General features: G+C 37.6%; 1 protein-coding gene across 2 annotated transcripts in view; it reads right to left on the bottom strand.

Moving 5' to 3' along the window:
- Positions 1 to 21,649, bottom strand: part of SPECC1L (sperm antigen with calponin homology and coiled-coil domains 1 like) — a 70,200-nt gene that overhangs the window by 32,898 nt on the left and 15,653 nt on the right. The window contains exons 3-10 of one of the 2 annotated variants that reach the window (XM_055705034.1): positions 19,707 to 19,787; positions 16,351 to 16,504; positions 13,751 to 15,384; positions 11,686 to 11,893; positions 5,505 to 5,578; positions 4,816 to 4,991; positions 2,841 to 3,004; positions 1,124 to 1,215 (exon numbers count right to left, since the gene is read on the bottom strand). In XM_055705034.1, coding sequence (XP_055561009.1) covers positions 1,124 to 1,215; positions 2,841 to 3,004; positions 4,816 to 4,991; positions 5,505 to 5,578; positions 11,686 to 11,893; positions 13,751 to 15,384; positions 16,351 to 16,504; positions 19,707 to 19,787 — 2,583 coding nt within the window. The remainder of the gene's footprint in view (positions 1 to 1,123; positions 1,216 to 2,840; positions 3,005 to 4,815; positions 4,992 to 5,504; positions 5,579 to 11,685; positions 11,894 to 13,750; positions 15,385 to 16,350; positions 16,505 to 19,706; positions 19,788 to 21,649) is intronic. The other variant, XM_055705045.1, reaches the window with a different exon arrangement.

Here is a 21,649-nt window from a genome sequence, read left to right on the forward strand (position 1 = left end):
CATATCAATAGGAACAAAGCATCTGCCACAGAACTTGTCACATTTAAGTACTTTAGAAAACTGCTGTCAAGTGTGACTGAGTCACAGGAAGTAGCAGAAGCTCTCACAAAAAAAAATATTTAATTCTTTCTCTTTGCTTTAAGGCTATTTATGTTTCATGAAATTCACTCTTAAATTAATAAAAGGTGCACTAGTCTGAGCACAGGAGATTTCCAGGTATTGTTCCTTGACCGCTAAAAGCCTACATGGATATAGATTCTTCAGTTCATACAGAGAGGATTTATTACCAAAACACTATGCTGACCTATAGTGAAAATCAAGTTTTGGTACTTCTGGTTAGCAATATCTTGAAGGCAACAGAACTACTAATATTAAAGGAGTAAAACATATAGTCCATTTTTTGATTTTTCTTTGTGAAACCAGCCTCATCTGCTTTGTCCTTGAACTTGTCACCTTTCACCAAAATCTCACTTCATGCAGCTAGCGACATAATAAAACCAGCAATAATCTATAGAGTTGAGCATTAGAGTACTGATGATGCTATCTTTGCGTACCTAGGCTCCTGTAGCAGTTGAACAAATGGACAAGGCCTCAGAGTGGACAGGACAAAATACACAGTACAACCACTGACTGGCCAAACTCTCAGTCAGTACAAAATGAACAAAGATAACCATTTCACAATTATTTCGTTCCTCTCTGGTCAGCTCTGATACCGAAAGCTCACGCACCATAGGATACATTTATACTGATGATCGCTGACAGATTCTGCACAGATTTCAGTCCACTGCCTGAAGGGGATTACTGCTGTTTCCGTGCCAGGCACAGGACTAAGAACTGACAAACAGCAACTATAAAACGAAGGAATGCAGATAAAGTTTTCCTCCCCTGCTTCCCAGTGGCACAGGAATAGTAATGGTTGGGAATATTTACAAGAACTTCCAAATTATGCCCAAACTTGTATTTACAACGTGGTTCTTGTTAAACTGAACATTTTAGTAATTACTTGAGGGAATATTTTACCATTATTTCCCCCCAAAGTCAGTCAATATTTGTATATTACCACCTGTATTTTCACATGCGCTTCTTTACAAAGAAGGATTAAGTGCAGTCATGAAACACCTACCTGCATAGGGGACACAGCAGCAGCTGGGGGAGTTTTCATGGGACTTGGGCTCAGGGGAGTGCGAGGAATTGTGGCAGCAGCAGGGCTGGGAACTAGTACAGAAAGGAAGCCATCATGAGCATTGCATTGTTTTGCAGTGAAACAGGAGACTGGCTGTTACAGTGAACTCTCGCCTTGTACTTCACATTACTAGTTTTACCAGATTAATTCTTTCAGAATTTCAATTAGTATCTGACTGCAAAATCATTTAAAAGTATGCCTACACATTTACTCCTCTGTAATTACATTCCTTTTCTTGAATGTATCATCCACAGTAAAAAAAAGTTTATGGGGGTGGACAAGGCTAAGGTGCAGGATACTATTACCCTGGCAGATGTAAACGATGATCTCCAGATAATTAAAGAGATGGTAGCAGGCTCCTGCATCTGCCAAGGACAAGAAAGATAACCTATATCACCTGCTTCTCCTTTCTAGTTTCCAATCAGAGGCCACAGGTACTAAACACTATATCCCTGAAATTCTGGGACTGAACAAATAATGTGTTTAAAAATGTATGAAAACAGACATACTGAATTGGTGAATCAGTCACTGATTATTTAACAGAGTGATTAGACATGAATGCTGAGGAAGAAGGCAGATATCAGCATAAAATAAATATTGAAATAGACGACTAAAAAGAAGAGAGAGGGGATTTATCACTTTACCAAACTAACTCTGGCAAGAAAGCACCTTTATCCAATAACAGATTAACATAAATTAACACTAGGAAAGTAAAAAAACTGTTAATACCTATGAACAAAGAGAACAAGGATAGAAACAGAACCATTTACAGTATCACCAAATAATATAGAGATGCTTCTATACCTTAAATTTTCAGGCCAAAAGCAATTAAAAGTAGATTTGCCACGCACAGTACAGTACTCTCTGGTAATACAGTCTACTTCAGACTGAGCTTTTTTACACCCTAGACTTACAGTGACATTAGCATAAATGAAATTCAAACCCCAAAGACCTGGCAAGGGAAATATTTTAATCATACAAGGTCTCATATGTAGTCAAAGCTAAAACCCAAGTGTTTCTTATTTCAGGATAATGACTTGGATTCCTTATTCTGAGAGGACAACAGCACCTGTTTCCACAATCAGAATTATAGTAAAGTCAATTGTCTCAGCAGTGCGATCCCTTTAATTTTAGAAAATATTCCCCATATCTTTTAATAGGTGATACTGGCTGGACCTTATTTTTGACTTTCATCAGCACTTTGACTGTAAGAATATAAGTTATTAAAAGAAAGAAACTCAGCTCTAGCTATTACATGATTTTTAGAACGCTTAATTTGGCACATTAAGTTCACAATTTCATAGTCAGGCTAAAATCAGCTGTGCTTCCAGCTATAATTATGTGTATAATATGTGTTTATGTATTTCTAATATATGGGAGCACTGAATCAAAGCATCTAGCCTATGAGTCATTGGCAGTGTGACAGTAAAGAAAAGAAAAAAAGACAAGACAAAAAAAGGATGTTTGTACTTAACCACAGCGAACAATCTGTTGTGCAATCTAGTTTAGGTTGGTTTGTTTCAGCCATCACTTATAGGTCATAATAGTACAATAAATTAACTTAGCTTTGAATTAGCTAAGCCATTAGAAGTGTCCCTGTCAACATATGATAATTCGTAACTTGGTACAGCTACTACATGGGGTTGAAAATAATTACCTTGGGAGGCACTGTCAAATGACTTGATGAGTGTTTTTACAGTAGGAGTTGGCTCCGAGGAGGTGGATGATCTGCGACTCAGGCCCATTCCTTGTCTCAGAGCTGCCAAATCTCTCTCTACAGCGTTCATGTAATTGTACACTCGACCACGTTCCTCTTCCTGCCTGAAATCAATATGCAGCCCATTTAAGTAATTTAAAAAACATTTTAACGTGCAAAGCCTTAAAAAAAAATCGACACAAATTTGAAGTCAAATTAAAATCTATGGTCCAAATTGGTCCAATAATGTAACCAAATAGGTTACATTAACCTAGTTTTCTTTCCACTGTAATTTAGAAATAGATTATCAACCTAAATTATCACTGTTCTTACTAATAATTCTTACTATTAGTCAGCAACTTAAGCACCAGGTGAAGAGTCTATCAAATCAATACTTGATTTAAAGCTTAATTCCTGCTCCTATCTCTCACATACACACACGCAAAAAAAAAATTAAGCCTTAAGGATTTCACCATTTCATATGGAAATAGCCATCTCAAAGGGGAGATTTTTTTTCCCCACCTGCATAAACAGAAAACAAACAGAATACTAAGGAGGTAAGAATACATTGCTGGCACACATCTTTAGGCGGCATATGAACCCATTAAAAAAATACATTAGATGTTTAGTACAGAATATTTATGGCGGTTATTGTATTTAGTGTCACTCACAAGAAAAGAATTGTTTGAAGCAACCTATTTTCTAGTCTGCAATAATTAAACATTGACTTTTGCTTCAGACACTGTGATAGACTTTTCTGACACCTTCCATCCAATACTGTAGCTATACCACTTCCAAGTAAACTGATTCAATTGCCTCTTTGTTCTTTGTCTGCAGCAAATCAAAACTCAGAAGACACTTGTGTCTAGATAAGCGTGAATATACTGACTGGAATCAGCAAGCCAGTTCTACCTTCAAAGTGCAACTGTAACCTCAAAGGTTCACTTGCAAGCAGTAATTGAACAACTACAATTCTGGCTGAAATGTATTAGTAAAGAATTGTTCACATTACTTAGTTTGGTGATCTCATTTCAGATAAGATGCTTTACGCCCACCACTCATCCAGATAATTTTCCATTTTCAGTGTAAACGGTCTGCTCTTCCTACCATCAGCTTTTCCCCAAGTTCCATAGCCTGCACTATCTCATACCCTACTGGATGCTGGGTTGTGTAATGCATCCTATAAAATGCCCATCCATGTGGAAAAAAAAAATAATCATTTTATATACATACAACCTTAATTACTGTAATTGTAAGCTATACATGTATTTAATCCCTAGAGACAATGTAGTCAGGATTCAAATGGTGCTGTCCAAGATGTTCCTGTTCTACAGATTTCAGGACTTCTGAAAGACATACAATTCAGTTTCTAAATAACTGCAGTGCCTAATTCAAGCCACAGTGCAATGCAGTTTGAATGATTTTTATTAAAAAATGGTTTTATACTCAAAAGTATCTCTAATTATTCACAGAAGAATTACCAGTGGAAAGAAAACAATACAAGATATATGCAGAATCAGATGAGGGTTTCTTCTCAGCTAAAAATCTGGCTGTATTTTTAACCATACCAAAAGCCTTGGCTGCTAATAAGAAGTATTAACGAAGGTAGAGAAAAGCCAACAGTACTTGTTTTTCACACTAAGGGAAGTTAAGTCACGTCCAGCTGTTATATGGGAAAAAATCCTCCAACCTGGTTTTGCAAAAGTTCCAAAATGAATATTCTTGGATGAATTACAGTACAAGGAAACATATATTGTTCTCATAAGTTTACTAATATGACCCCAAAACCCCACGTAAAGCAGCTTGTTGAAATACACATCCTCACAGTGAAAGGATTTACAAACTTCCAGGGTCTCAATAATAATTAAAATATTGGATTTCCAAAATTGTACCACCCCTACAAAAGAGACAATAATCCTTGTTGTCTTTTGCATACTTGCGTGACTTTATTTCCTCCAACTCTTTAGTGAGCTTCTCATTTTTCTCCTGAGCTTCATGTAATCTGCGCTTCAGGTCTCCTATCTCTTCCTGGGCCTCAGACTTTATATCATTCGCTATAACCACTGCAGTCTGTAGATCAGCCTGGAATTGACGCCATTCTGCTGACTCCTCCTATAAGCACATAAAGCTTTAAACTGAAAGCAGCAAGAATTCTGGAGTTAAAAATAAAAATTATTCTTATTATTCATAGCTTCCCTGTGGTGCTACAGGAAAAAATTTACAGGTGCTCATCTCTGACATTAGGCACAACCTAATTTACACGTAAAATTGAGGAAGTTTTGCTGGAAATAACTAGACTTCCAAGGTGATGAATTTCTTTTCTAGAAACAAAGAACATTTTCAAAGTGGAGGGGCGGTGGGGGTGGAAATTAAACTGGGCATCTGAAGACACAGGAACATTTTCTTTTAAGCCCAATGCCGAATCTTTGAGATACCGAGAATTTTTCAGAAATTAATCCTTTGGTGTCTGTAGCTTAGTAAATATATTCCCACATGATGCCCGTCTCTCAGAAATAGTTGTTTTAATGGTATTACATCTAACCATACTATCTTTTCACAATTTCCCATGCAGGTCTTATGACATTCCAAGTTTGCAATTTTTTCAGTTTTTAGGTTTTAACCTACCCGAAGTCTCCTGTGAAGATTCTTTATCTCTCTTTCCATGTCATGCTTTTGGTCCTGAAGTTTTTTAACTGTATCTGGAAAGAAAGTCAAATTCTCTGTAAGATCTTAGTCAGGGATCTATTTACTTAAAAAAAAAGAGTATAAAACCTGCCATTGCTTTTAAAAACCTACTCATAGAGTACATTTTTATAACCATAGCCATGAGGAGAAAAATCGTATGAGCAGAAATAATTTGACAGCAAGTATCAGTAGGTACATGTTTCATTATGACTGGTGAGTGGAACAGTAAACTCAATTGTTTTACAAATCCCAATTTGTCCTCTACCCTTCACAATACTAAAATCATAAAGCAATAACAAAGAGCAAATATGGTAGGTAACTTAACATGGAAGGAACCTAAAAACATGGATGCCTGGGTTTTTCACTCTTCAAATGTAAGTTGCAGCTACACTAAGTCTTTGGATTCACAATTTACTCCCGGCCACAAAGCAGCTGACATAACACTAACAGCCATACCTTCAATGGGTATAAAATTCTACTCATGTCCTGAAGAATCTTACATTCTTGTCTATCAAGCTACTATTTGAAGTTGAAGCTATATTTACAGCAAAAGGACAAACAGTCTATGAGATCATGCTTTGAAAGAGATGATCCCCTAAATCTGCCAGCAGCTACACAAGAGTATGCAGCTCGATCACCACCAGCTCCTCCAGTAGACTGGCTACAATGATTGTTCATCTGTTACTTTATTCAATACGTAAGGACAATGTGATTGATTATTCCATTCTTATAACTATATATAACTAAGCAACTAATGAAGAAGAACAATTAGCAGGTCACTTCACTGATCCTTGGATTTGGGGATGTTCTATTTCTACAGCTATCTCTAAACTGTAAAAATGATAGGCCAACTGAACGCATGCACTTTTTTGTTCAGGTTCACTATTCCAAGACCTGCTGGAAACATGTATTTTCCCTGTGTATTAGAATGCTCTTTCCACAAAAAGACTGAAGGTGCCCAACACATTTAGTTGTTCAAAATACAAAACTCTGGTAAAAGAAAATCTGTTAAACTGCATAATAAATGTTTGAATAGTCAGAAGATAGGTATGTAGGTATGTATGTTCATACAGGCAGACTGATACAGTAAAGTGTCGTGGCTCAATTTCTAACATGAAAAAAACCTTTCCAGTGCTTTTATTTGGGTATCAGGTCACAGGAAATCCATTAAACCAAGTTTTATTCAAAGTCACTTGTTCTACCAATACCGACCAATGCCTTCCCAAGGCAGCCTACAACTTCAGTACTTGACTTTTGTCAAAGGGCTTTTCTTAACAATAAAAATGAGGCTATGGCAGGCTAAATGCAATAGTAAGCATTTCAAGTATGTTTAAATCAGATGTAACAAGGACTAAGAATGGATTTAAGCTGATTTATGCTGATGTGTACATTCAGCTCGTAAGAACATTTCAGTATTCCATGGAATTCCTTTTGGTTTCTTCATCAGAAGGAATTCCTAAGTTTTGCCTCAACAGTCACAAGTACAGAGGCTTTTAACGCCACAGCTGATTTCTTTACAGAATGATGTAAACCTCAGTTGGCCTGAAAACATGATAACCTTTCAGGCTTGGAAAACTTGCAACACTAAAATTAGACAGATATTTCTGTATTTATCTCTTCCTTGTAAGACTGCACATTTTAAGATGTATCTAGCTGATCTTTAAGCTTTGAAGATAAGCCTAACAGTGAGCCACTCAGATCTCATGCTACCATGATATTTAAGCATGGCCCTCCAATTTTTAGCTTGTCTCTGTACACGCAACTTGTTTGAGCTCAAGTCAGCACTGAGATGCCAGCTTTAGGTTAAAGTTATAAAAGTCATTCCCCCCTCCCCACGCTTTTTTCCATTGAACACATGCTAAAAAAACCCCCACTGCAAATTAGGTAACTTTCAACAGTGACAGCAAGTCAACATGCCCTAAAGAGCTTCCAGTAGCATTTTGAAACAAAATCTAGTGGATGACCATTTTCTTTTTTAGAGACAGTTCAAAGAAAATATGTTTTTAAAAATAAAATTTGTTGTACTACTAAAAGCAAGCTATAGTTCATCCAAAAATAACCACAAATGAGAAACTATAAATGCATCCAGAGTTAAAGCTTGTGTAACGCCATTGTTTTGAGCTTTTGTGAGATATGAAACGCACCATTAAGTTTTAGTATATTTATGCTTTGAAGTAAAACACAATGGTCTCGATATTCTGCAGTTGCTATAAACAATACAGAGCACTTTATAGCAGTTGTTGGAAACCATCTTCTCCCCCAGTCAAAGAGATTTAAGAAAAACAAGCCACCTCAAAAGAATTACTGGATTGCAACTGAATTTGAAACATAGTGAGAAATTAAGACTAAGATAAGTGATTTCACCTCTTGCAGCCTGAACTATTCTTCACATTGTGTCACGAATTACAGCCTGAAAATTCAAGTAGGCAAAATAGGTACACAGGCAGCAATTCTCTGTGCAGATGCTTTGTGGTATTCCTTCCTTTCTGCATCCTCACAACCTCCATTATTCCTCTCTAACACACACAAACCCTTTCCACCTGTATATGCTGCAGGTTTCAGTATGGTAGGTCAGGTACTTCTCTCCTACCATCATCCAGTCTCCCCCTTTTTTGTACTAGTTTTTTAAACTAGTTACATTGGTTTGCCTTACACCAGGATAGCATTTCAATTTTTTAGTATAGAAACGGCTATCCCAGTACAATCACATCTACATAGAGTAGTGCCCAACATTATAGTTAATTTACAAATTATAGCTTCCTTATACAAGGAAGAGAGACTCGTTACAAATATACCAAAGCTCAGGCAATTTGCATATCAATCTTGCTTTTGAGTTCAGCACTGTCAGACAATAGGTCTATACATGCTGTTAGCAAGAATTCCACCAAGAAAACTGAATGTAAGGGTCCAACGTTAGCAGAAAATATACTACCAATTAGAAAACTATCATCCAATTAACTTCTCCAACACTATGGTAGAAAAGGCCTAAATATGGTGATGTAAAAATTCAGTCCCATGACCACTGTGAATATCCTTTTCAAAATGAGATATAGCAGAATTAAAACCTAACACTGCTAGCTCCATAAGAGAACTATTTATTCACAGTACATTAGATATATCACCCTTCTTGCTCACCTAACCCTTGCTCAAAAAAGTTTACTGACTTAAATAGATATGGACTGAGAGCCTTGGTATGTTTAGCCAATGCACCTCATGTATTTTCAAGCTTCAGAAGAAGCATCTGACTAGTGACGAACTAACCTACAAATATCCATTTGCTGTAAGTCAGGAAACAAGTTCTGCCGTAATAAAAACGCCTCGCAAACTCTTACTAGCTGCTTGCTCTTCTCCCCTCAGGCACCGATACAACAGGCAGCGGCGCGCGGCGGCGGATGCGCGCCAACCAGGGCAGCGACCCCCCGCGCAGCGCCCCCTAGCGGCCTGCCGCCCCGCCCGGCAGCACCCACACGCCGCCGCCTCACGTTGTTTCGGCTCATTTACACCCCAGCGAGGGTATAAAACATACAGGGAATTTTAATCTTTCTTACACTTTTTAGATGCCATACAGAAGCACTATGCTTTAAAACCCCCTTTCCCATCAGGAACGCGTTTAGCTGCCGCGGCCACCCGAGATGCACAGCACGATGTGCGTCCTACCACCTGCACCACGCGCATCCCAGGTCCTGTGATGGGTCAATTATTCCGATTACTGTGAAAAATGTTTCATTATATGTTCATTGTGCAGTACCAGTGCTGGAGCACTCCATGTTCCTACGTTACCATTTGGTGTTGATTACCCATTAAATGGAAGGAGTACTCACCACCTCAGCTATGAGGCACCTTTCTCCTAACCGTCAAGTCTGTCTTTTGGGAAGTCTTTAAGTGATAATTTTGCACCACTACCTATCACCCGTCATTTATCTGTTGTCCGGACATCCTTACTTTTTCACTTGGGATTTTACAGGGTGGGTTAGATTTCCTCATATTTTTAAATCTAAAAAGTTCACTTTCTTTAAAGGCAACCTTTACAGTTCTTTATTACCCTTATTTAGGCTGAAAAAAGCACCATTCTTGTAACTAGCGCTTTATAATACCTAGGTCTGTGCTAAATTCCCCACATGTAAAAGCACAGGCATTATATATTTGGCTGACAGAATACCAGAACTGACCACAAGGCTGGTCAGCATAACAGAACTTACTACTACTAAGACGTGCTTTTCTGTCACTTTAATTATTAGAATTCTGGTTTTTAGACATTTTATGTACTACCTCCACCAAGTCTCAGATTTTCTGAAACTCTGTTCTTTGCTGTCACTACTTAGAAGCGACCACCGGGTTTAATTATGAACCCATAATGAACAGCATTTTAACGTGGTCAGAAAAAACTATTTTAAATGTCTTTAAATTTAGACTTTAAATGTATTTAACTGTTCCTCAGGTGCCATCCTTTCTTACCGCCACTAGATGCCACCCTCGTTCCTGCCTAGAACTCAATCACGGATTTCTTCCCTGAAGGACCACGCCAGGCCATCAGCTAGCACGGTTCCATTTTCCAAACTATTTCAAGAGCAATGAGTAACAAAGACTGTTGCAATTTCTGTTGAAAATTTCTGCCCAGCCAGAGGTTTTTCTTCCTCACCTTTTACCAGTTTAAGTGAAATACCTGATAGCCGTTTTGTACCCCCAAAACAGAAGCATCTAAAAATTACAGCTGCCTTGTAATCAGGTATTGCTGGGCAGATACCTACATGTTTACTTGACTATGGTGCTGTTTCTTGTATTTCAGTTAATGGAAAGAGCAGTGCAAGTAGAAAAGTGTTCAACCATTTAAGCCTTTACTACAAAACAACTTCAGGAACCAAGAGTTACCGACTGTGTGCCTGAACTCCTGCTCCCACGTAAACGTCTGTCTTGGGTTTTGGCACAGAAAGAGAAAAAAAAATATTGCAGAATAAAAACCTAAAGCAATTTTTTAAAGAGAAACAGCGATTGCCTTTCAAGATAAAGAAGGGTTGCTTACAGAAACCAAGTTAACAGCCACATGTCTAAAGCCACTAAGCTTCAGTTGAATAAACAATATAGCTTGCTTAAGACAGTACCTTTTCTTCATAGCACACCAATTTAAAAATCCGTTCTATGAATATTTCTCTTGCTGCTAAAAGGGATCATGCTTTGGCGCCTTTGCTATCTTGTTTTGTCTTTGTATACCATAGAAGAACAGCAGATATTTTAATACTGTAAGTAGCACTGTGCAAATATAACTTGCCAGGGTACAGTTGCCCAAGTTCTTATTTAGATGTAGACTACTTGCAGAATTCCAGCCTGTGGTAGGAATGTCTGAGCAGGTCTTGTAGATCAGAGAGGAAACTAAGGCACAGACAGCTAGACAAGTATATAGTAAACATGAATTTCATTATAAGCCCCAGCCATTTCTTGTATGGTGGCAAGAGTCAACAGGTAAAGTTTTATTCTAAACAGGCTTGAAGTTTGTCAGATTCACTTTTAGGTTCACACTTCAGTTTTGTCACTTAAGAAAAATCTACACAGGAAGAGATATACAATACATCTGTTTTGCCAAGTCAGCTCTGACATTTGTAACTGAAAGCCATTTGTGAATGGCCTCCAATCACCCATTTGTCCACCAAAACCACCTTTCTTCAGGTGGGAGAAAACATTAATTATACACATTCTCAAGCTACATGGTAACTCCTAATATTTAGGCACTCAAAAGAGCAAGCATTCTTTAAAAAAAAAAAAAAAAAAGGCATCAAAACACTAAATCAATCATCCGGTCTCCAAAATGCACAAGTAACATGCTGTTATTAAGCCTGTAATTACATGTTGTTCTACTTTGAAAAATGGCTTAAACCTAGCATTATCAGATTTCCTATTTATTCTCAATTCACAGGTTTTCATTCCGACACCACCTACTACCAGGACTGGAAAAGCAAAGTCAACTTGGTTTCCTCCCCTCCCCGGTGTAAAAGGGTTCTGCAAACCCCAGTCTGACTCAAATTCAGACATATGAAAGACAAGTGAAAAAATTTTCACTACTACAGCATTCTACTTCAGCTGTTCTTAAATTATCATTTCTCTCACAAGAGAAACTTGTAACACTTACTCTCCAAATCAGATATGATGAGATTGTCATGAAGCTTCACAGCACGATGCTGCTCTACTTCATCCTCCAGCTCAAAGATGGTTTCTTTCATGTCACTTCTCTCAGTCTCTTTTTCATCTAGTTCTGTCCGAAGTTTTTCTAGAGTCACATTGAGGTCTTCGATTTGTTTCTTGGCTTCTTCTTGGAACACTCTGTATTCATCTTCAACCTGAAACAGAATGTATCTTACCATAACTAAATTGGCTGCATTTTAAACCACACTTTGTAACTACCACACTTACAGTATATTTCTGCAACCATACAAAAGTATGGGACAAGAAGTAAAGCATAAGCCTTTCAAAATATATTGTTCTAATGCAACTATTTTCCTGAGCCAGAGTAAAACTCATTCATTCCCAAGCTGAATCTATGACCATTCCCCAGTTACTCGAACAGCAGTAACCTGTATTCAAGTGAAGCAACACCACCATAGTACCAAGGCTGTGCCTTCATGAGCAACTGATCCAATTTAACAGCTAGCTGCGACGGAAAAAGGAGGGGGTGGCACAGGAAAAACTCTTTACCCTTTCTTTCTCTTGCAAAAAACCCCACAACCCTGCTCTCTTCTGTGCATCAATTTTAGTGCTTGCCAGACCTCTGAGATGATTTGCTTCCTTAACCCAGTAGCAGGATTCACATCTGTGTGTGAGATGTATTAGTGAGTTGAAGTAGTTCCCAGAGGAGTCTTTACAAGCTTTTGAACTGAATTAAAAAAAATACAGGGAAAGGAGGAGGTAGTAGACTTTTCCTTTTCAGAGGCATCGAGGCCATTTTATCCTGCCTCATGAAACTGCAATGTAAGTAACAAGCTGGGATCAGAGATACAGTAACATTAACCCAAGAGCAAAAACAGGGTGTCAGAAAAAACAAAGAGAAATTAGATTATGGCTTAGTGTGGGTCAGTGCAGTCAGGCACCAATTTTAATAGACAAAATTCCCTGCTTTAAATCATCTGTTTCAGTATTTTTTTATCTTAATAGCACCATCCAACTTCAATTACTAATTTATTTTTTTCTCCTCCTAAATTAAGGTTAATTCTAACTAGCTGGTGACCATGACTAACATGTTGATTTGCAACCAATACACAGTTTAGACATTACATTTGGCATAAATTGTCTCATCAGAAAGACCTACCCTTAAATGCATACTTAAAGTTATTAAACAAATTTTATTATTATTTTTATACTAAATTATGGTAAATACTTCTAGTAGACATATTTATCAGATAAAGTAGTTATGAGTAAAAACAGTTGTTCTAGATGTAGAAATACATATTTTGATCCAAAACCCATTCAATAAAAGCTGCTCCTGGATGGATCATTAGTAAAAAACCCCAACTATGTGTATTTGCCATATTCAGTAATTTTTAAAAAGCTTATAAGAATGTTAAGGGCTGGTGGGGTTTTTTTCCATTTAAAACTAAAATATGTATTTGTTTAATTAAATTAAATTCGGCAAAAATCTCCGTCTACCTAAAAATTAGTAATTTCTTGATTGGAGAAAGAAAACACTTTTCTGCTTTCTTCATCATTATTTTATTGGTTGGTCAACTGAACCAACCTGAACAAGCTGAAACCCCAAAATATTCTCTCAACACCTGTGAAAGGTCCTACAAGTCATCAACAGCTGGGTTATCACTTCAAACTTTGACTCCCAGTACTTTCTCAGTGACATCCCTCTTCCACCAGTTTGGCACTAACTCTTTGAAACTCTTGTAGAAAGCATGCAATTTAAGCACAAAATTCATACAGTATCTTAAATACTGTTTAAGTTTGGCCCTTGAAGTAAGTCACAGAGTTGAAATACCAGGATTTTAAAAAAGTTACTCTGTGACTGAATGTATCCGTATAATTTTTAAAAGGCCTCCATCATTTTCACAACAAAAGTTAAGAGAAAGTGATCAACCCTAATGCTACTGCAATCCTACTGACCTCATAATTAATCCCTTACTTCTAGAAGAACTACAGTGACCAACAGTAAGTCATAGTGTACATGGACGTCAAAACACAAGTTTTTTAAACACTACCTTTGCAATGGCATCTTGCAATCGATTGGCATCATTGCGAGTGTGTGCCAGCTCTTCTTGCAGACTACTGGCCAAAGTTTCTGCTTTTTCTTTATCCAGCCTGACACTCTCCAGCAAATCTTGTATATCTGATTTATCTCCAGAGTTGTGTATAGAATACAACTCAGCCACTTTCTGCTTTTCATGCTCTAACTGAGCTTTCAGCCGGTTCATCTCAATCTGGTCACTGGCTACCGTGGCTTTGTATTCCTCTAAGGTAGATGCTAGCGCTGTTTTGCTTTTCTGCTCCGACTCAATAATCCGTTCCATGTGGTGATTTCGTTCTTTTAATGCCCCTATCATTTCTTGTGCCTCCTTGTTGTCTTGTTCTGCCATCTTCAAAGTGTTGCTCAAGTGCTGCTGAACACCTAACAGCTGCTCTCGCTCAAACCGAGCATTCTCTGCAAGGTCCATATAACGCTGCTCTAACTCCATGTAGCGACCACTTTTCATATCTTCATCAATTACATATGAAATATGGTGTTCATCTAAAAGGGACCGAAAATACTCAATCTGACGGCTGAAGTGTTCTAACTTGTCACTTTGCTGGCACAAAGACTCCATAAGGATTACTTTTTCCTCTCCAAGTCTTTCATTCTCACTGTTTAGCTCTTGTGTTATTTGTTGCAAATCTGCAAGCTCTTGAAGTGTGGCTTGGAGCTCTTCAGCTGTACTGTGTTGATTCTCTTCCATCTGATGTATCCGTTCTGTCAGACAAGCTACGGACACTTCACTTGCATTGCCACTGCTTCCCTTCCTAGATCTTTCTATACTTGGTACACCCTCAGACTCTGAAGATGATGGAGCATCTAAGGCATCATCACTTGATGTCAGCGGCTGATAAACTTCACTGCACTCACTGTCTAAATTATCCATGGAATTACTATGCTGGTTGTCCATCAAAGTGTTTTCATCCTGACTTAACAAGTCTTCCATTGATCCAGGAGCAGAACCTTCCACTGAAGATGTCAGAGTACCACCACCATCACTGTGGTTGCCAGCTGTAATCTCTGGACTCAAAGACTGATAGCCAAAGAGTTTTTCCGAGTTGTCCAGCCTTTGTTCTAAAGAAAAGCCTAATGCATTTAGTCTGTCTTTTAACATTCTGTTCTCATTCTTCAGCTGGTTGAGCTCTTCTCGGATGGCAGTGTTTTGTTCCTGTAACTGTAGCAACGTAGACTCTACATCAGTTGGCTGATGGACAACAATGGCCTCTTTTTCTTCAGATTTTTCATCACCTTCAAGTTGATCTTCGTTAAGTCCCAGCTGAGCACGCATATCCCTTAATTCATTCCTTAGATGCAAGATTTCCACATCTTTAGTTTTTGCTAATGTCAAAAGATCGTTCACCTTTGCTTCCAAGGCAGCTTTGTCACTGATTTGATTGTCTGATTTGGACTTGCTCATTCGAATATCAGATTCCGGATTGGTGCGACTACGGGAGCGTTTTGCTAGTACCGTATCATTGGTCCCCTGTCCAGTCAAAGGCAGCTTTTTGCTCTGGCTTAAACGAGAACGATCGCGTATTCTTTCTCTAGAAGAGCTTGACTCTTTATTTCCAGATGAAGTGCTACGCTTAGTTGTGGAACTTGTACCTGTATGTTTGTTGAAAGTTAGGAACATTAATTTAAAATAGTGTATCTGTAACAGAAAACTGTGTGTTTTGTATCAGCAATACAGTGGCTGATTTTCTGCATCACACTGGTAAATGCATTTAATAAAATACATTTAGAGTAAATCTTTATACAACCTTAATAATGAATTGGTGTAGTTATATTTTGAGACATGCTTTACCAATTGCTTTGCTTTACCAGTATTTTGAAAATGATCTAGACCTTAAAGTTAAATATTTGCAAGTTTTTTTCTGCCTTCAACAGCTTCTGATAAATTGTACAAAACCTGCAGCAGTGCTATTCCTACAAGTTCAGATTTCTCTCTCTCTCTCTCCACTAGATTTGAATGCAAGCTTTTAAGTGATGAATTGCACATTATGATTCCTGGAATGAAAGTTAAGGGTTTTTTTCTTTTCATCTCATTTCATAAAGACAAGGAGAGATTATGACTTTACTTCCAGATGCTTTACATCTTCGCAAACATTACTGAATCCAAACCAATGGAAGACAAGACATATTTCCACTTATATTGATAACACACTAAATAATTTCACTTTTCTTAACAGCTTCAGAAAACTCCTACTTTATTTCTATAAAGCAACACAGAATGTCCAAAATGTTGACTGCAACAAATCACATCTTAAAGATTTAGTGCATGTGTCATGGATTTTTTTTTAGATATACTGAATTATTTTAGACAAATCTAGATTCTCTAGATTAATGATTTAGGTTTATATGGTAGTTGCATAATCAGTACTGAAAAAACTAAAAGAAACACCCTCCAAAAAGGCAATTACGTTATTAAAAAACAGGAAAAGAGCACAGAAGGTGATTGCTTTGACTGTGGCCTTCCTGACCACTTCATTAGGCAGCCTGGATACCCAGAACACAATAGGAAAATAAAAAGTCACCCAACTACCATCTTTAACAATCAATATACCCATTTACCTGCAATAGTTTTGGGCTTATTTTCCAGACTGTTCATGGCTGTCCCTGATGCTGAAGATGCTGTTGATACACAAGTGCTCTTCTTTGCCTTCACACCATTGGTCATTGTCACGCCACCTGCCATCCCCGCTAAGAGGTCATCATTACTCTTAGTCTGAAAGAAACAGAAGCAGCAGCTTTCAAGAATGTTGAAAAGTATAAATGCACTGTGCAGAGTTGGTAAGCTGAAACTGAACGTCAGCTCCTTACATACGACTGACCATAGAAACTGAGTCTTCTCTCTCCCAGACAAAATGGTTAATGTTTCAATACCACAGAGAAAAAAAATAAGGAAAGCACAGTAACACACCAGTGAAACACTTCTCAATTTTGACTGAAAGATTGTTTAAGCATAAAAATGAAGACAATTCTTAGATAATTAAACCACCGAATACTAGGAAGTTAATATAATGTCCTTAAATAGAATATGATCAAGCATTTTCTGGTGGACAAGTCCAGAACAAAAAGATCAAACCATACACCGACAATAATCAATCCAACATTAAAAAAAAATGCTCTTTCTAGCTCAAAATACTGAGATAGAAATCACTAGAGACTAGGACAGTACTCAGGGGGGAGGAGGTACCCCACCCTCGCCATATATCCTTGCCTTGTTTTCATGTTCTTTACTAGGCACTCTCAAAAATGGGATATTCGTTTGATGGACTTTTTGTCTGACCACATACAATCATTCCCAAATCTACTGTTAGTCACAAAAGCTGCCTGGAATGTGACATGGCAGTAAGCACAGAAGTCTCAAGAACCGAATTCCCAAACAGAGAATACATATTTTCAGAACAAAGCAAACTCTAGAAATACTAAGTTCTTCAGTATTAATTGGCAGACTTTACAACTCTTTAAAATGCAATTTTTCAAATGGCGAAACCATCAAACTATGCTAAACATTTTTCCCATTATAGGGGCAAGAAAAATTAAAAGAAAACAGCTGTGTTAGCAGCATTCCTTGAGTAATTTTATTATTCAGCTGGATAACACATTTGAAGTTTCAACCAGCATCCCAGCTAAAAAGCAGTGCTTAGGAATTAACCAGTTGCTTTGCATCATGACTTTCAAGTTCTGTGGGTTTGTAACTTCTAGCTCCCGTACATATTCATGTTAAAAACTATATTCCAGACATTACGATTCTATACATTAAGAATGAAGGTACACTTGCTTAATTAAAAAAAAACAACAGGTGCATCTCACTCCATTCTGTATAGTTTCTTTTTACAAGTGTAAATTTAAGAAGAGTTAGAAACTCTGATCATAGTATTATGGAAAGGGCATGGATGGGGGATTTGTACCATTTACAAAGAAGAGCAGCTGCAAAACAAAAGGAAGCTTGGGAAAAGAACGTATTTGTTTTGCGTGCAGTTGTTAGAAATACAGGTAATTTGCTGACAGAAACAGGTATTTGTAAGGGTAAAATCTTCTAGGACAAGAATGTTTTTATTGAATCACATAGGAAATAGTATAACCTTCTAAAATGGTTTATAAAAGGCTGGAAGAAAACACCTTACTCTGAGGCTCTGGTTTGATGTGCATTTAAGCTGACTTTTCTGCTGTGAAACAGCCACTGTTGTTCTGTCCCACTCTTCACGTGCTTACACACTGTGCAGTGTAAACTGAAGCCTTTCCAAAGGGCTCCCTCCTCCTAGGAGCCAGATCCATTCCTTGATCTGCTAAGTCACACAGCCATGCAAAACAGCAGATGCAATGTAAGTACCGATGGGAAAATGAAAATGTTGGAGGGCTACAAAATCAACAAAGCCCATGCCGCTTGGGTGGGGGAGAAGAGCTGAGCACAACTACTACTGTATGACAACCCTCTGTTAAGCTGCAATCTAATCAGATTTCATATATAATCTAAACTAGTTTTGTGGGCCTGGGTGTAGAGGGGGAGGCAAACAGCCTTGTGATGCAATATTCACCTAAACCAAGGTGTTACAAAAAGGCAGAGAACAGTGATTTTCTATTTTGATACTGGATGTGCCAATCCGGCTGCAAATGTGATAGTTCAGACTGTCAGCATTTTTACCCTGTTGAAAGAGTGGGGAAATTAGATTAAGCTTTTAGACATTTATAGTACCAGTACATGTTATCAAGCCAAATAGGTCAAGATGTGACTCAGCTTGAATAATAATAATAAAAAAAAAGCTAAGTAATATACACACTTTCTGACATTAGTCATCTCCAGTCCTTGCTGAACAAAGGAATTTACAACAGCCATTCTTCTTCTGACTTACCCATGAACTATTTCTAGTCTAGGTTGGAAGGCCCTGCCTCCTCTGCAGCCAATTAGTAAACAGCTTCTCAAAACTGTAACACTATACTCTTGGCAAAGAAAACTATCTAGCAAGCTTTTGGAAAAACTACAAACCAGCAGCTCTCTTTTCTTAACACTCCAGAATGGCAACCATTCTTAACTTTAAAAATCAAAGTATTTTTGTAGCAAATATTTCTAATGGAAGCAAAATTGATGTCGTATGTTTATTAAACAGCTTTTTCCCATTTACTGTAAACAGTGCAATCCTGCTTAGCATTAAAACCCCTACAGTAAAATATAAAAAATTAGAAAATATGTTCATCCAGACCTATTTTGATTTTCTACATGAAAAACATTTCATAATTATACAATTCATATTCCGTTTTCCCTCACATCTTTCCTTGAGTGCAATGAAACTTTAATGATCAGCTCTGCAATTTATTTCATTTTAGTTTCTTAACAAGTATATCCTATTTACTGCACCTCATTCAAATCCATATATATATGTGTGTGTGTATATATATATACACACACACAATTTTTCCTACCTGGGATTTTCTTTGATGCTTGCTATTGCTGCATTTGAGTGCTTCAAACATCAAACTTCGCAACAATCTGTAATTAAGTTACTGCATTTTGCAAACAGATTACTGAAGCCTAGACACATGATTACTGAAAACACATTCTAATTTTTAATATTTAAATAGCGATGTCCAAGTCCTGGCTTTTCAGGGACACTGGATTTTGCAATTCATTTGTATGAAGTACAGCTGCTGTCTAATTACAGTTCTGAGTATTAGCACGATCACAAGCTCATTAGCTAAAGTAGTAAAAAAATTATGATCTTAAAAATAAGAACATGTTATTTTCAGAGTATTTTTTGGCAGATTAAAAATTGGAAGTGGCTGGCAGTTAGCCTTCTGCTGTAATAAAACGTGTGGGGTAGCGTGGGTGCTGAACATTTTACAAAAGTCCTGGGCAAGGTGGGAGCCAAAAATCTACAAAGAATTAACCAACAAAAAAGCATTCTAAAGCAGACAGACGAACCAACCTCTGGAACAGCGTTCAGCTGTACAGAAGGGTGGGTCTCACAGTTTCTTCCTGTGCTCATTGTCCACACACTTTGGAAACTCTACAAAAAAAGGACAAATCTATGGAACAATGAGTAGCTAAAGAAGCCCACCCAAAGCTGAACATCAGCCTGTGGTTATATCATGAAGGGATAGGAAAAGAAGCAAACTATAATTACAAAGTAATTCTCAATTTTGCAACAATATTACTGACTGAACTAAGACTGGTATAGAACAGTGTGTATTTCTACCTCTTAATAGTGGCATTTCATTCAACAGCCAACTGAAAGTTTCCATATCTATAGGGACACAGTGCAAGGACCAAATAAAAGAGTAAGCTGTTGCAATTAAAGTTCTTCAATGCCAGCTTTTTTTGTGTGTATGTCAAGGAATACTAAATGAAATTCATAACACACACACCAATTCATTGAGTGTTAAGAGAAGATCCTACAACCACTATGAGAAAAACAATGTGCCAAATGCTTCAAAACCTATACAAAAATCATTTAGAAAATAATACAACTTGTTATTAATACTTCTTACAAGCCAGTATTTATGAATCTGAGTTGACAGTTATCAATGAATCAGAAAAATACAAACTAAATTTGTTGTATGAGTATGGAACACCAAGATAAGATTCATCATCATCAAGTCACATAGTTGGCACAAATACAGCTTAACAGGTAAAAGATATCCAACTGCATGAGTAAGTCTGGCTGTAACATAAAGCTGAGATAAGTCTTAGTAATTAAGAGAAAACTTTTCATTGTGCCTCAGACATATAATTGTCAAATTCTAATCCCACACCCAAACATAGCCAGAAGTGTTACTAATATAGGTAAAATTGTGAAAGCATACTGGGTCAAATTTCTTTAGTGTTAGATCATCTTTCTCCTTTATCTCACTGAGAGGTACGACGTAAGAAACTTGATAAGTAAACTACAAAGGACTTTTGTTTCCATATTCTTTGAGAGGTTTCTAGAAATACACAATAAGTAGCGTCAACAAGCATCAAAAGACTATTTAAAGTTAAGAAACTGCAAGATATATTGGGTGGCAGAGGAAATAGGGGGCACTGGGAGAAAAATCTAGCTGAAACCTGGCTTGCAAGTTCATCAGCAAAAGTATTAACCATTCTGACATAAAAGAAAAGCAAGAGAACAGAGAAAGGGAACACACCTTTTGACTTCAGTAATCCTGCACAGCTATTACAAAGAGACCTCAACTCTTACCACTTCTTTAATTTTAGGTCTTTATTTGCCAGTTGTTTAAATGACCTATCTGGCTTCCTGAAGGCGACAGCGGTTCAGGTGGCTGTTGCAGACACCAGCCCTTTTCCTTGTTCTGTTCATTTGCTGCAGGGCAGCAGCAGCAGTGCCACAGCTCTGTGTCCTGGGCTGCAGAAAGGCAGGAGGAGGTAGGTCCAGCCATGCTTCCGTGCCAGGAAAGGGAGGCAGACCAGGCAGGCTCGTACCATCCATCCAACCCAGGTGAAAACTCTGCACCAGCACACCTCAATATGACTTATTTTTTTTGGTTGTTGAAAAACCATATGCTCCTAAATCTACTGCCCTGTTTTGCTAATGTAAGAGAAAACCTCTACCTTTGAACTTGTTCTAGGAGCAAGAATCAACTTGTGAAAATTCTGCTCAAGCAGTACTTCACACAAAGCAAAGGCCAAAACAGCTAGAAGAATGCAGCTGCACTGACCTGATAGCAAAAAGTTTCTCATGTTAGATACCTCAATGGTTCTTTTTCCAGAATTAGCAAATAACTCTTATCAAATCCCATTAGTCACTGACACACCATTCATGCATAACATGACACTACTATAATAACGTTCATCAGAATGCAACTTCCATCCTGCTCCTTTTGCAGAACAGCCAAGTTCTGCAACATATATTGCCTTCCATCACACCACACA

This window comes from Falco cherrug, chromosome 1, assembly GCF_023634085.1.
Source record: "Falco cherrug isolate bFalChe1 chromosome 1, bFalChe1.pri, whole genome shotgun sequence".
Taxonomy (NCBI): domain Eukaryota; kingdom Metazoa; phylum Chordata; class Aves; order Falconiformes; family Falconidae; genus Falco; species Falco cherrug.